At 36.3% G+C, this 14752-nt stretch overlaps 1 protein-coding gene across 1 annotated transcript; it reads left to right on the top strand.

The window, feature by feature from the left end:
- Nucleotides 1-423: 423 nt before the first annotated feature.
- Nucleotides 424-1518, top strand: LOC126505822 (developmental pluripotency-associated protein 4-like). Its single transcript, XM_050149068.1, has 2 exons — nt 424-727; nt 775-1518. The coding sequence occupies exons 1-2, from the start codon at nt 424-426 to the stop codon at nt 1035-1037; spliced, it is 567 nt and encodes a 188-aa protein (XP_050005025.1). The 3' UTR covers nt 1038-1518.
- The last annotated feature ends 13234 nt before the right edge of the window (nt 1519-14752 follow it).

The following is a 14752-nucleotide window of genomic DNA, read 5'->3' as shown; positions in this document are numbered from 1 at the left end:
GCTATGACCATACAGTCTCATCATAATGACTGCCTAAATATAGCTTAGTTATTTAGCTAAAAGCAAGGGCTGAAAATACAAACCATTATGATTGTTATTTAAAACATTTGCCTAGCTGAGCAGTACAGCTCGGAATTCTAGGCGCCATAAGTGAGTTTCAGGCCAGCCTGGGAAACAGGAAAACCCTGTCTTAATAATAATAATGATAATTTAAAGAAAAAAAAAAACACAGTGCTGACTTTATTTATCAGCCACGGTCAGACTTTAGCACCACAAATAGTTGGGGGCGTGGGCGGGAGGTTGGGGAACGGAAGGGGGCGTCTAGACAACAGGAAGTAGGAGGAGATTTCTAAAAGCTGCCTGAGGCCAGAGGTCATTTGGAAGGTGGAAGAATTTTCTTTCGCGGTTTCGTCTAATTTGAAGATGGAGGATGCTGGAAACCAGAAGACTGAATTAGACAACATTCCTGACACACCGAGAGAGGCCAGGGTGAAGATGCGTAGGAAAAAATTGAAGACGGAGACGGAGGAGGGACAAGAGTCTTGTCCTCAGGTGATAGTGCCTCTTGAAGTGGTTCCTGTACCCGAGGAGCGGATGCCCGCCCTTACTGAACCGCCTGTCCTCTATGAAGAGGTCAGCACGACGGTTGTGACCACAACCACCTCTGAGGCAGTGTTGGCCTCTTGGTCGAGGATTGCAGCCAATGCTAACAAGAATGTGGCCCTGCAGTCCATTAAAACACCGGACACAANGCCAATGCTAACAAGAATGAGGCCCTGCAGTCCATTAAAACACCCGAGACAAACGGGGATCTGTGGTGTGTGGTCCATGGGAGAAGCCTTCCAGCAGACTCAAGAGGTTGGGTTCGGCTTCAGTTCCACGCTGGACAAGCCTGGGTACCTGAGAAGAAGGGGAAAGTGATTGTCCTCTTCCTGCTGCCAGCCTGCCCCTTTCCGCCCCCACACCTGGAGGGTAGCATGCTGTGCCCCACGTGTGTTCACAAGAACAAGATCCTCAATAAGAGCCTCCAAGGATAAAGGGAATCTCAGGTGTGGGTAGCTGCTGTCATTACCTACTCCTTGGAGTGAGATATGGAACTGCAGCCAAGACCGAGACTGATGGGAATTCACACCTGTGCCCTTGAGGGTGCCAGGATCAGCCAGAAGCCATGAGGCCTTGTTTGTTATTTGTTGCTGCAGTACTAGCAGCTTGGAAAAAGAGCTACCAAAACACAGCAGGTCCACCTCTTCCTTGTGAGGACTGCATACTCTTAAGTGACTCTGCCTTTTACTGTTGTGTGAAAATAAGGTTTTGCTGGGGTGGGAACTGGCCAGATACAGTTCTTACTTGTACTGCCACCGCCACAACGGGGTCATAGGCAGTTCTGTGGTCCCCTGTAAAGATTTAGCTTATGATTGTAGCCTCTGCATGTCCCCTTTCCTGGGTTGTAGTATGTTTGTTAGTGTGTAGTGCTTGGGTTTGTTTTCTATTGTTGCAGTATTAAACCAAATCTGGTTTTTGGCTAAAAAAAAAAAAATTGCCTAAACATGAGCTAATAAAAGACAATAGCAATAGATGTGTTAATGTGGACTGCTGCTGGAGCTCCTTTCGCTTCTTCAGCCAATAGCCTTTAAGATACCAGCCCACTTGGGCATGGTCTCTCTGGCTTGTAAAAACAGCAGTAGCTGTGCTCTCCCTCTCTTGCTTCAGACTCTGCTTCTGGCTAACAAACGCTTTTCCTGGTCATGCAGGGAGTTGTTGTCTAGGACGGTGATCTTTAAGCTTGTCCCTTTAAAGAAATAACCGTTTTATTAATCTTAATTCTAAACTGGTGTGGGATTGTTTTGTGACTTACTCCCTTAGTGGACAATAGAAGGCCTAAGATGCTTCAGCCTTACATAAAAAGGATTTCAAACCACTAAGCAACATTGCAAGTAGAAGAAATAATTTTTTCCAGTGAAGAAAACATCAATCAACTAGCCAGTATCAAATGGGCAGCCCTTAAAACACACATACAAATAATATTTTACAGACTGAGCAAGCTGTATTATGTATGTATACATGTACATACATGTATATAACAAAATTAATAAAAAAGAAACCATGATTTGAGAAAGCACAAGGAACATCTTATGGGAGGTGTTTAAAGAGAGGAAGGGTAAATTATGTAATTACATTACAACCTCAAAAAATAAAAGAAATTTTAAAAGCAAAAATCAATATCTTTTCAGTCTTCGTTGTACAAAACTATAATTTTGATTATGGGCCTACTAATAAGAGCTAGATCATTCATGCCCTCAATCTATATGTACAGGAGAATACCCTGAGTAATTCTCATTTTATCTGGAGGAGTAAGTATATACAGGTGGGACATTTGCTCAAATACAGAAATGATATCCAAAATAAAGTGGAATTCTACAGAATCACCACTTAGGTCTTTCTTCATTTTTCATGCCTGATTCTATACTGTACAAGTCTCTTCATTGCCTTGTGTCATTGATATGTGATCCTACATCTTTCTTCTCTCTTGTATTGAGTCTGGTGTCTCATTTTCCTATCCTTTGCTGTACAGGTCTTGTGAAATTCAGTAAAGAGTTATATTAATTATCCCCTACCAGGGTTCTGTTTAATTTCCAATAATTGTCACTTTGAAAGAAAAATACACACACACACACACACACACACGCACACACACACACACATCACACAGACAAATAATTCTGAGACACCTGGAGTAATTAACCACGCATGGTTTACTTTATAAGATTACAGAATGCAGAATTTCATCTGGGAAACTATAGAATAAGATTGGACTGATAACAGTGAGCAGAAAATATGTCAGCAGAAAGATTATCTTAGCTGCTTGGTGAAACTTCTGTTTCTATAGAGTCGAATGAACAGTTTACAACTAATAATCTTTTATCTAAAATAACATAATTTGACCATCTTTATATTCCCCTTCTTCAACCTGAGGTTTCAGGACAATGTGTCCTCATCTACATACATAGCACACATCCTCAGTGAGAATTCCCTTTATCTCTATGGAGCTGTTTACTAGAGTGCCATTTGCCTATGGGAAATTACTGTTTGAAATATTAAATGAAAAATTTCAGAAAATCATAGATTTTATTGAGCATGTCATTCTGAGTCTTACAATGAAATCTTAAAGTAGTCCCTTGTTTACAACTAGGTCATAAATAGTCCCTTTGCTCAGTTCATCTAAAATTCCTACACTACCCTTCCACTAGCCACTAATTAGCTTCCTGTTATCAGTTATACTGCTGTATTTCAGCAATTAGTTCAAGACCCACACATTGTATTTAAGAATAAATGGTGCTATGGTGGGTGTAGAATAATGATACAAAGAAAACACTTGGTTATAAGAAAGGAAAACAAATGAACTCAATCGTTATATTTCAATAATGTAGGGACATGAACTAAAACTTGTAATATATAGATCTTGTTACTACCCGTGATTTCAGATATTCACCAGAAGTCTGGGAAAATATGTTCTTCCAGGGAGTGAAGATCATCATATGTTTCACTTCCCCCAGACCGGCATTAACAAGTAGGTAGACAACAGATGTTGCTAAAGCTACTGTTCATTTTATGTGGCTAACTTCCAGTACTGAGCAGTTTCATTATAGAAAATCTTAAAGGAACAAACCTTTTAAACATAATTTCTGGAATGGTTTGGCATTGTGTTAAATATTTTAGCAAAGTATTAGTTCTTATAACTCACAGTAGGCAAATGTTTTAAATAACAATCATAATGGTTTATATTTTCAGCCCTTGCTTTTAGCTAAATAACTAAGCTATATTAATTGTAAAAAGTAATCCATAATGATCCTCTGTGCATAATTTGAAAATGTAGGAGAGCATTAATCCCAAGATTAGAAATATAGCATTTTGTGTTGAAGCCTACACAGTTTATAACACGTTGATTTGCAAATTAAAGTTATTTTAAATAGTCTTTGCTCCCTGAGAAATGCTTGACTTTGAATAACTCTGAATTTATATATGATCATGTAGGAAGAAAAACATTTCATAACTCTTTGGGTTTCTTACTGACTTCTAGTATTAATGTCACATGGTATGTTTCAAAAAACTCATTGGTACTTAGATAATCCTGCAACAGCTTCCGATGCATGAAATTATAGTGAACTCTTTCAAGAAAATACAGCCAACTATACACTTTAGTGGCTTTTAATGGATGATCATTGATTAAATTAATGTCTTCTTTCAATGTTCATCAAGACCATAAAAATGATTTAAATATGAATAATTGAGGCCAGGGAATATTGAAATTCTATTTCTAAATCAAAGCAAGCATTGAAAAAAAAAACACTACACCATTCATGAATCTTAAAATATATTACTAACTCATACTTTATGTACACACAAAAAAACTCACATAAATAATAGTCACCTTAAGTGGTAACTACGTTCAAATTAAGGCCAACAGTCACAATCAAATATGTTTAATAGTTAAGAAGTACTTTAATTTTAAAGCCTATGATATTTTTCCTTGAGAATCATTTTGCTGGTTAAATAGAAATATTCAGTTGTTGACTGATAACTATCACAGTAGTTTTCTATGTGTATGGGAACTGCCTGTTTCTGGAATCATGCTAAACATTTGCTTGTTTGACAGGAAAAAAATAATTTGTAATATAGAAGTGAAAAGAATAGCTTTCGTTCAATAAGTACAATGGTTGTTATAATAATAATTAGACACTGATTAGTGCAATTTCTGTGAATTTGGTGCAAGTGGGTGACAGAGAGCTCTGTTCTTCATTCTTTTAACAAGGCTAAGTTTATAAAGGACAACTGTATTTTCAAGTAACTGGATTTTTATGCACTTAAAATATTCCTCCACTGGAAAACCTAGAAGCACTGTTATAACAATACTACAGATAGATTGTCATTTTTAACACTGATTGTTGTCAGGAGATATTTAACCAAGATTACAGATTAGCTTTGAACATTCCTTCATAAAGGAGTCTAACTTGTAAATCATGAGACAATCAGATGAATAAAAAAATGCCACACTTCTGAAGTCACAAAAATGATAAGAAAATAACCCATCAAGTGCATCCCAGGCTTATCATTGAGAAAATTCTCATATTCAACATGCTGGTTTAGTAAAGTATTATTCTGTGTTTTTGACCAATCTTTATGAGAACAAAAAACACTGCAATCACTTGTTTAAACACTGTATACTTTTAAGAACAAAATGCCTGTCTATATAGTGTTTATGTCTCGACTATTATTTCTCTATGACTTAGGAAGGTCAGTTTTATTCTACATATTTTGCCAAACTGCTTCATTTGAGTGTATTGTATTCTGTCGATCATGTTACCAGAAGAAGTAATTTTCCTATTTCAATTATTTTTGAAAGTTGTTTTCTATAGAAAATATCACCTTGAAGATACAGGTTTTGCAAGAGGATTGCTGGTAAACTGGTTTAATAACCTGTCATTTAAGTCAGACTTGGTGACTATGTCCTCACTGAAACTAGAAAGAAGTTGAGGAGCAGCAGCCGAAGCCATCTGGCTTGATTGTCATGTTCATTCTCTCTGTGATTAACTGTACTTCTTTCAGAATTCTACGCTTCATTACTCATTTCTGTATTTCCTTATCTGTCTTTTCCACATTTGAATTACAGAAAACATAACGTAGGAATTATCAGCATTGTTCTTGGTGTAAATATTCTGTTGAAAAGTGGGGATAGTGCGTTTTGAAGGTGCATGAGCTGTAATAAATCATGGCATCTCTCAATGACACTTTAGATGAACACATTTATTGGGCCAGACAACTACATCAGTAAGAGTGTTACTTACCTCAGGTGCTGACATATAGTGCCAGATGTTGGATGTAAACTCTGACTCAGTGACTGCAGCTGAAAACTACCTTGGCATTTTAAAACGCATCTGTTACAGACAGCCATCCACGTAAAACATGAGCTACGGAGTCTTAATGTAAGCACTACCAAATGAGAGCTTAAAGTAATTACCTTGGCAAGTTTAGAAAGCATTAAGGCTAAAGTAAGTCAGAATAGACCATGCAATATTAAAGATAAGCATCTTCAAATTGCTTTATTAACATTTCAGTACAAGTATGTGAATTGTGTGGATTCAACTAACTTGGCAAAACACATGCATCCTGACTTTGCAATATTTTATAGATGTTATTTTAATACATATTAAAATGTATATTATGATATGTAATTATACTATTTACTTAATATAATAGTTAAATATATAATGTTATATATAGATTAAAATTGTTCACTTTTACAAAATGTATATATAAATTACTAAAATATTCATGAAGTAACACACTTCTAGTGAAATAAATTTTCAATATAGTAAAGTATCAACTATTGAAATTTTATATATAGTTCTAAAATGATCCATAAAACCTTGAGGCTGTTACGATTAGAAACTAGAAATAAATGAAAATTTAAAATAATATGCTAGTTTTATTCTGAGAAAACAGATATAATAAATTTCAAAATTGTAGGCTAAATAATGAAATTACTTAATAATATATATATATAAATCTGGGATATCCTTTTAATATTAATGATAATTTTGGATATTCACAATAAAATTATCTATTAATATATATATTTAATAAAACATCCTCAAAAAATTTAAGTTAAAGAAATTTGTAACCTTTTAAATTTTATTGAAAAATAGGACAGATAGTTTGAAAATTTGACTAGTACATCTTTTCTAATAGGAAGCAACAGAACAAATTTATCAGTTTAAATATCATATGATCTCTCATGCTTTATTTTAATTGTTCCATCAGAAAGTGATTTTTTTTTGGTAGAATAGCATCATGTTTATAACAAAAAAGTAAGAAAATGTGTTATTTTTATTAATATAAATGCATTTATATAAATGTTGTACCATTAGGATAACGTTTTTAAAGGAATGGAGGAGAACATAGAGTTTAAATTGTTGTTTTCCTTTAACTACCAGGGTGGTGTTCCTGATGACATTACTTTCTGTGAGATTCATCAGTGTGGTTACATGCGTTCTTGTGTCTTTCCTTCTCACAGAATTAGTTAATCAACAGCTTTCTCTTTTTAAAGGCTGTTATGATGTTCACCAGAATTACTATAGATGGCCTCATTCTGCTCCTTTCCAGTTTCGTTCCTGTCCTTTCTGTCTCTTTGGCTCATAGTCATTCTTTCTCTCTGTCTTTGTCCCTCTAATCTCTAAGGACTGTATTTCAGGATTATTGTTGCTGTGATGAAACACAATGACCGATGTAACGTGGAGAGAAAAAGTTGCATTTGACTTATGCTCCCATATCACTGTTCATCTTTAAAGGAAGTCAGGACAAGAACTTAAACTGAGCAGGAACCTGTAGGGTGGAACTGATGCAAACACGGTAGAGTACAGCTTACTGACTTACTTCAAATGACTTGCTTAGCCTGCTTTCTTACAGAACCCAGGAATACCAGCCCAAGAGTAGCCTCAACCAAAATGGCCTGGGTCCTTCCACACCAATTTCAAATTAAGATCATGCCCTATATTCTTTCCTGCAGCCCCATTTTAGGGAGATGTTTTCTCAAGTGAGAATTCCTCCTCTCCGATGACTCTATCTAACTTGTGTAAAATTGACATAAAATTAGCCATCAAAACTGTACATAAGAAATATAATTATATCCTGAAATATTGAACAAATAAAGCAACTGCATTTGAATGTTGAAGAGGTGCCTCTAGGGTTAAGACTACTTGATATCCTTGCAGAACAAATAGTTTAGGCTTGTAGCACTTGCTCAGTGACTCATAACCATGTGTAACTCCACTTCCTGGGACCCAACACTTTCTGGCCTACTAGAGCAATAGACAATGAACATGTGTATGCTACACATACATAAATTTATGTAAATGCTCATATACATAAAATAAAAATAAATATGCTTTAAAGTTGTATTTTTAACTAAGTAGATCATTGAATCTGTATGGCACTGGGATCCTGGGAAACCAGAGCCATCATTAGACTCGAACTACAGTTTCTAATACACTTTTCTTTTAGTGCTCAATTACTTCACTCATTTTACAATGTTAATTTCCCTCTTTTGTATTTAATATTGTGTCACTATCTTGAGTGTTTAACTTTATGAATGTAGGAATAGACAGATAAGCTATTAATTACATGTTTACTTAAGTAAATACTTTAATCAATGAAATAATTTCAGAGAATAGTCAATATAAAAGAAAATTCCTAAAATAATTTCACTGGAATTTAGACTAAGAGGAAAGAACTTTAGAAAAGAGAGTCATTTTGTGGTTACCCCTCGAATCGTCCAGCATGTTTATAGATTATCAGCTGTGGAACAGCTTTGGGTAATGTTATGGCAGGAAGAGTAAATACCACCAGACTCTGACATTGAAGAATTTGAGAGATATTTGAATAAAGAATTACTTGCCAGTGTTATAAGAACACTAGATGGAGGCATGAAGCTAGAAGACAATATTATGAAAATTAAATTAATTAATTAATTAATTAATATTTTCCCTTTTGATGATAAGTTCTGTATGGCCAATGGATCAGTCACTAGCTTAGAAGAAAGAACAGAAAAATGGGAAAGACTTGCTGAAATGGATCTACATCAGAGTATAAAAAAGGAAAAGTACTGTGTGCCAACTAGAGCACATGCATGACTGCACAGATTTTCTGAAACTAAACAAGAAAGGTAGAGTGTACCATTGATTAATAAAAGAAGCTGCTTCCGCCTATAACATGGCAGAATATTAATGAAGTAAGTCACAAAACAATATCACACCAGTTTGGAATTATGATTAATAAAAGGGTTATTTATTTAAAGGGAAAAAACTTACAGACCATCGTCCTAGACAACAGCCTCCTGCCAGACCAGGAAAAGTGTCTGATAGCCAGAAGTGGAATCTGAAGCAATAGGTGAGCGTAGGGCTGCAAGCCACTTTTTAAAAGTGAAAGATACCACACCACAGTGGGCTGGTATCTCAAAGGCTATTGGCTGAAGGAGCAAAAGTAGCTCCCACAGCAGAATATAGACAGGCTAGAAAAGATATATGGAGAGAAGGTGGAGTCAGGCAGAAGACATGTAGCTGCCACAGGAGACAGACACCTCTGCCAGATGGAGCCTGCTGAAACTTTGCCAGTAGTTCACAATCTCATGGTGATGAACAGGTTAATGGAGATGGGCTAGTTTAGGATATAATAGATAGCTAGAAATATGTTTAAGCTGTTAGCCAAACAGTATTTCAAATAATATAATTTCTGTGTGATTATTTTGGGTCTGAGTGGTCAGGAACGAACAAACGGCCTCCACCAACAGTGCCTTTTATTTTGGTTTAGTTTTAATGAAACATTATAAAATAAGTGCTTCAGAAAAAAGTAGACACCCATTTATTACAGGACCAGAGGCTAGAATCCCCAAGTATTGCCATATTACTACTAGTGAATAATAAATACTCCATTGATAGTGCCTCTGAGCTGTGGAAAAGCTTCATTGTTCTCTGGGGCATTTTACAGAGACACTGATGTTACTAGGGAGAACTTTGCCTTCATGCCTTTGTAAACTCTCTCAGGGTTCTCCTTTCCTAATACAATGACACTGGGGTTTTGTTTTCAGCAAATAATATTTGGGGAAGAGGGTCTGGAAGCATGAAAACATAGAAGTACCCAGACAACAGAAGTACTCTCAACATTCCTTGCGGAAAATAAATGGCATAAATTCCTCAACCATATTTTCTTTTCTTACTAATAAAGTGCCATGTGACAGTTCCTCAAGCAGTAGCGGGTCAAAACCAAGAGATCCACCAAAACAATAAGAATGGAGGATGCTGAGGCTGCTGCAGGTGCTGCACAAACATCTCTGTGCTATTGGCTGAAGTAAAGAAGCACAAAATCTCTATGGTATTTAACTCAGTGTGGGTTTAGTGTTTATCCCATCTCATAGGGTGCCAAGCAGTAGCTGAGTCTTAAGAATTTCTTACATTTGCTTACAGTTTTCAACATCATGATTTTTAAGAACCCCGTGTGAGCTAATGTAAAAGTCAAACGGAACCTGTTGGGGACATTTGGAGTTTGGATCCTTTCTTAGATTAGGCCTTGATATGGAAAGCGTTAATCTGGAGCGTGAAAATTCATATATAACTCAGAAAAAGTGGGAATGTGGCATGCTTCTTCTTGAAGAACAAGACTGGAGTTTCGTGGAGTTAGATTGTACTCTTCTACCCAAGTCGAGACCCCTAGAGAGACCACTGAGATCCAGTCAAGTCCAGAATGCAAAAGCAAGGATTATTTAGTGTGCTATTCAGCCAGCCTGGGGTTTCGTCCCCTACTCGTTGCAGTTCAGTAGGGAGGAGAGCCCCCTCTTCATTTGGGGTAGACATTATATAGGCAAAAAAACGCAACCCAGGTTCATTTTGGGTCAAAGGAGTTAGTCTTACATAACAGCAGGTGTGCCTTATGTCTAAATGCATCCTCCCCAAAGTGGTTATGTCTAGCAGGGCCCCCTTCTCCAAGATTTCCCCGAAGTGGGCGACTATTCTGCTCCCTGATAGACCAGAGAGCTAGGTGTTAACAGGTAGCCCGTTGCCAGGATACCAGGAGAACTTTGTGATGAGCTCAGCATCCTAGTTAGACATCCTGTTTTCAACCAACCCTAGACGTCTTGCATTTGAACCCAGTGCCCCAATTAGCTACTAAGCAAGCAAATGATTCCTAAAATTTTCCACGTCCTTACAGTACCGAACACAGTCCATCCAGGTGTTGTGATTTGAATGTGAAATGTCTTCCTTAGCTTCACCTGTTTGAACATTTGATTCTTGGATGGTCACAAGTTGCAGGCTAAAGAAACTTTAGGACACGTGGTTTGACTAGAGAAAGCCGGCTCTCGGTTGTAGGCCTTGAGTATGCCTGGGATCTCTTTTCTATTTACTCTCTGCTTCCTGGTTGCAGATACAGTATGACCATGCAGCCTGCGGCTCTAGTGCATGCCTTTTCTGGCTGTTGCCATGTTGTCTTCATGCTGATAGTCTGTAACGCTCTGGAACTGCGGGGCGAAATCAGCCCTTTCTCCTTTCAGTTGCTTTCGTCAGGTTGTTTCACCACAGCAAGAGAAAAAACAACAAAGATTTTGAATAATTACCAAAGAACCTGGAAAGATTCTACTAGCTCTAATTCTTATTGTTCTTTTTTGTTTTTCTTTTTATTAAAAATTTCCACCTCCTCCCATTTCCCTCCCCGTCCCCTCACTTCCCCTCCCCCTCCCTCTCCAGTCCAAAGAGCAGTCAGGGTTCCCTGCTCAGTGTGAAGTCCAAGGTCTTTCCCCCTCCATCCAGGCTAGGAAGGTGAGCATCAAACAGACTAGATCAGATTCTTTTTGTACTCTAATTTGCTGTTACTTCATCTTTTACTGTATTTAAGGGAATTGAATTTTCTCACATCTGCTAAGAATGAACACTGATAAATTATCAAAATAAAATGAACAGAATCTCACCTCCCCAGTCTCACTCGGGAACTTTTAACATACTTGCTTACTACAGAGCCCTCTTGGATTTTACTCACAGTGACACTTTAATTAAATGGCATGCTTGAATAGATGATGTTTCATATTATATTTTACTTGACTATACATCCAGTAACATTTGAAAGCATCACTATTCTTCCAAGATGCCAAGGAATAATGGTGTTTGAGGTTAAAGTGTGGGTTTTAAACATACACAGTCCTTGATTAGTACAAATCTGATTTTTCTTTCCTCATCAGTACCAAGTGCATGAAATGTGTACAGAACTTACCTAGTACTGGTATTATTTCTCCAGAAGTTCATCTTTCTTTCCTTATGGGTTTCTCATTTATTTCAACAAATATTTCTAACATATCATAACCTTTAATGTAGAGGGTACGGCTTAGATAGAGCTAGAATTGTTAACCAGGGAAACTTATTTGCTTCAACAATAGAAACTGACAACTGTTTTCCATCTAGAAGACTATAAGCGGATGTGTTAATATCTGGTAATCTTTGCTATGAATTTTATTACTGCTACTTTCAAGTAGGGAATCAAAACATCAGATAATCATCACAGAGTATTTTATCTGCAGATAATATGTATATTTGAACTTAAAATAACAGCTAAGAGTAGTATATAGAAATATAAAATGTGACTATTCAGTCATATTTATAGAAAGTCAGAACTCAGTGAAATACATAGAAACAGTATTTACAACTTAACCAACGAATACCTATCTTTTGGTTTTTGTACGGTAAACCTGTAATTTTCTTCAAGCACTTTCAAATGAAAGAAACAGAATTACTGTCATTACAATAAAAACAAGGAGTTTTAATCTGCCTATTATTTCTCTGTAAAACTCCTTGAAGGTGGTTTATTTTTGTCTGGTGAGCACTACATATTCCAATTGTATTTATTAAAACATGCCATGCATATGGATGACAGGTAAAGTGTTATAAGCCTGTAGAGTACCTTACAAGCAAAAGCTTCCTGACATGCTAAAGCATTAACAATTCTATTCAATTTGTTTCCATTGTAAATGTCCATGAAGAGCAACACGGCAAAGTCTGATGAAGCTACAAGTAGTCGGCCTTAACAATAGGAGCTAAGTGTTGGAAATAATATAATACTTTGACTTAGGGAGTTGTGATAAGAAAACATTTTGAGGGCAATTTAAAGTACTTCAGACAGCATTCAACTTTTTTTTTTGTTTTCATTATGGAATATAACGAAGGAGAGTTTTCATATTAACTCTGTCGGAAATTCACTAGGTACTCTTAGACGACAATGACGCACTGACAAGTAAACTACTCAGACTCCAGGACTGCTTTATTGCACACAGCAAGAAGTAAAAACAAGACAAGACAATGGTGAAAGTGAACTCGTGAGCAGAGTGTTCAAATATTATAAAATCAAATCTGGTAATTGGTGTCATTGGTAAAGGTAGGTATGAAATATGGAAACAGATGATTTAGAAGCAGCATTGGACACTAAAGAAGACTAGAGCAGAAATCAGACACATGTTTACCTCAAGGAAAGAAATACCAGTGACAGTCCATATTCATTGTAAGCCTGATTTTATTTGTAGCCTGTGTGTCTTTCAAATTCCTCCATGTCTCATTTTCTTAACAGCAAAATGCATGCATAGACAATGTCACCGATTTGTTTGCTTATCCAAGCAGCAACATCTCCAGGCCTCACATCATAATGTGGGTGTTGTAACAGTCCTTATCTTTATAATTTATTCCTTTATACTAAACACGAGATGATTAGGGTAAGATGATATTAAGGACTTCTTGGAAAGTATTATATCAGTTTTCCTGACCTCTAAATTACATACAGAATTTACCTTTGAAACAGTAATACCATCTCAATGGTGTTGACAGCAAGAATCATTTGAAATTGTTGATCTGATCAGCAGGGACTTAAAAGTTAACTGATTTTATATTTGGTTTAATTCTTGGAGATGTTTTGAAGCTATGATAGAGCTTTTAAAATGATCAATGACGGAAAAATTTGACCCACAACATCACCGATAATGTTAATAAAAGCAAAATTCCTTTGAGAGAGCTATATTAATTAATTCAGCAATATTTTACTATAACATAAGTACATTTTATACTAAAAAACTAATTGGAAACGGAAGTAGCGTTAAGATAAACTTGGAAAGCTCACGTCAAAATGTGTCACACATAAAATGTAGTCTGAATAATTTATCCATTTTCTGTAGTGGCATTTGCACAACTATAATATTTTTCAGCAAAGATATAACTGGTAATGTTCCAAGTTGCAAATAGATTGGCAAAATAGCCAACCACCCAGAAAAAGTCATGATTCCAAAAGTGCAGTATCTTTAGTGGAAAGTCATTTAAATTCATAAAATAACAGTCAAGGAAGTCAAATCCGTGCTAATAAACAATTTGACAGAAAAAGCTCTTTATGTGAAGATGGCATTTACATTTGTTACATTTTATTATAAAAAACTAATGTTGCACAATTTTAAAGTTTGAAAGTGATAAATAGAATTTTAGAATATATTATGTATCAGAAAAAACCAAGAGTGTTACTGTATGAAATACGCAGTCAATTACCATGACAGGATCCTTGCCTCTAAAAGTTGGTATGAATGGAAGTAACAGGGCTTTTTTTTTTCACTAAAGTTAAAAATCTTATTATTTGCATTTCCCTGATCGCTAAGGAGGTTGAGCATAACCTTAAGTGTCTTTTAGCCATTTGAATTTCTTCTGTTGAGAATTATCTGTTCAGGTCAGTGCCCCATTTTTTAATAGGGTTATTTAGCATTTTAACGTCTAGTTTCTTGAGTTCTTTATATAATTTGGAGATCAGACCTTTGTCTGTTGCGGGGGTGGTGAAGATCTTCTCCCAGTCAGTGGGTTGCCTTTTTGTCTTAGTGACAGTGTCCTTTGCTTTGCAGAACCTTCTCAGTTTCAGTAGGTCCCATTTATTCAATGTTGCCCTTAATGTCTGTGCTGCTGGGGTTATACATAGGAAGCTATCGCCTGTGCCCATCTGTTGTAGGGTACTTCCCACTTTCTCTTCTATCAGGTTCAGTGTGTTCAGACTGATATTGAGGTCTTTGATCCATTTGGACTTGAGTTTTGTGCATGGTGATAGATATGGGTCTATTTTCATTCTTCTACAGGTTGACATCCAGTTGTGCCAGCACCATTTGTTGAAGATGCTTTCTTTCTTCCATTGTATACTTTTA

This window comes from Alexandromys fortis, unplaced genomic scaffold (genome assembly GCF_014885135.2).
Source record: "Alexandromys fortis isolate MF-2015 unplaced genomic scaffold, M_Fortis_MF-2015_v1.1 scaffold_4, whole genome shotgun sequence".
NCBI lineage: Eukaryota > Metazoa > Chordata > Mammalia > Rodentia > Cricetidae > Alexandromys > Alexandromys fortis.
This window is presented reverse-complemented; position numbering and strand designations above follow the sequence as displayed.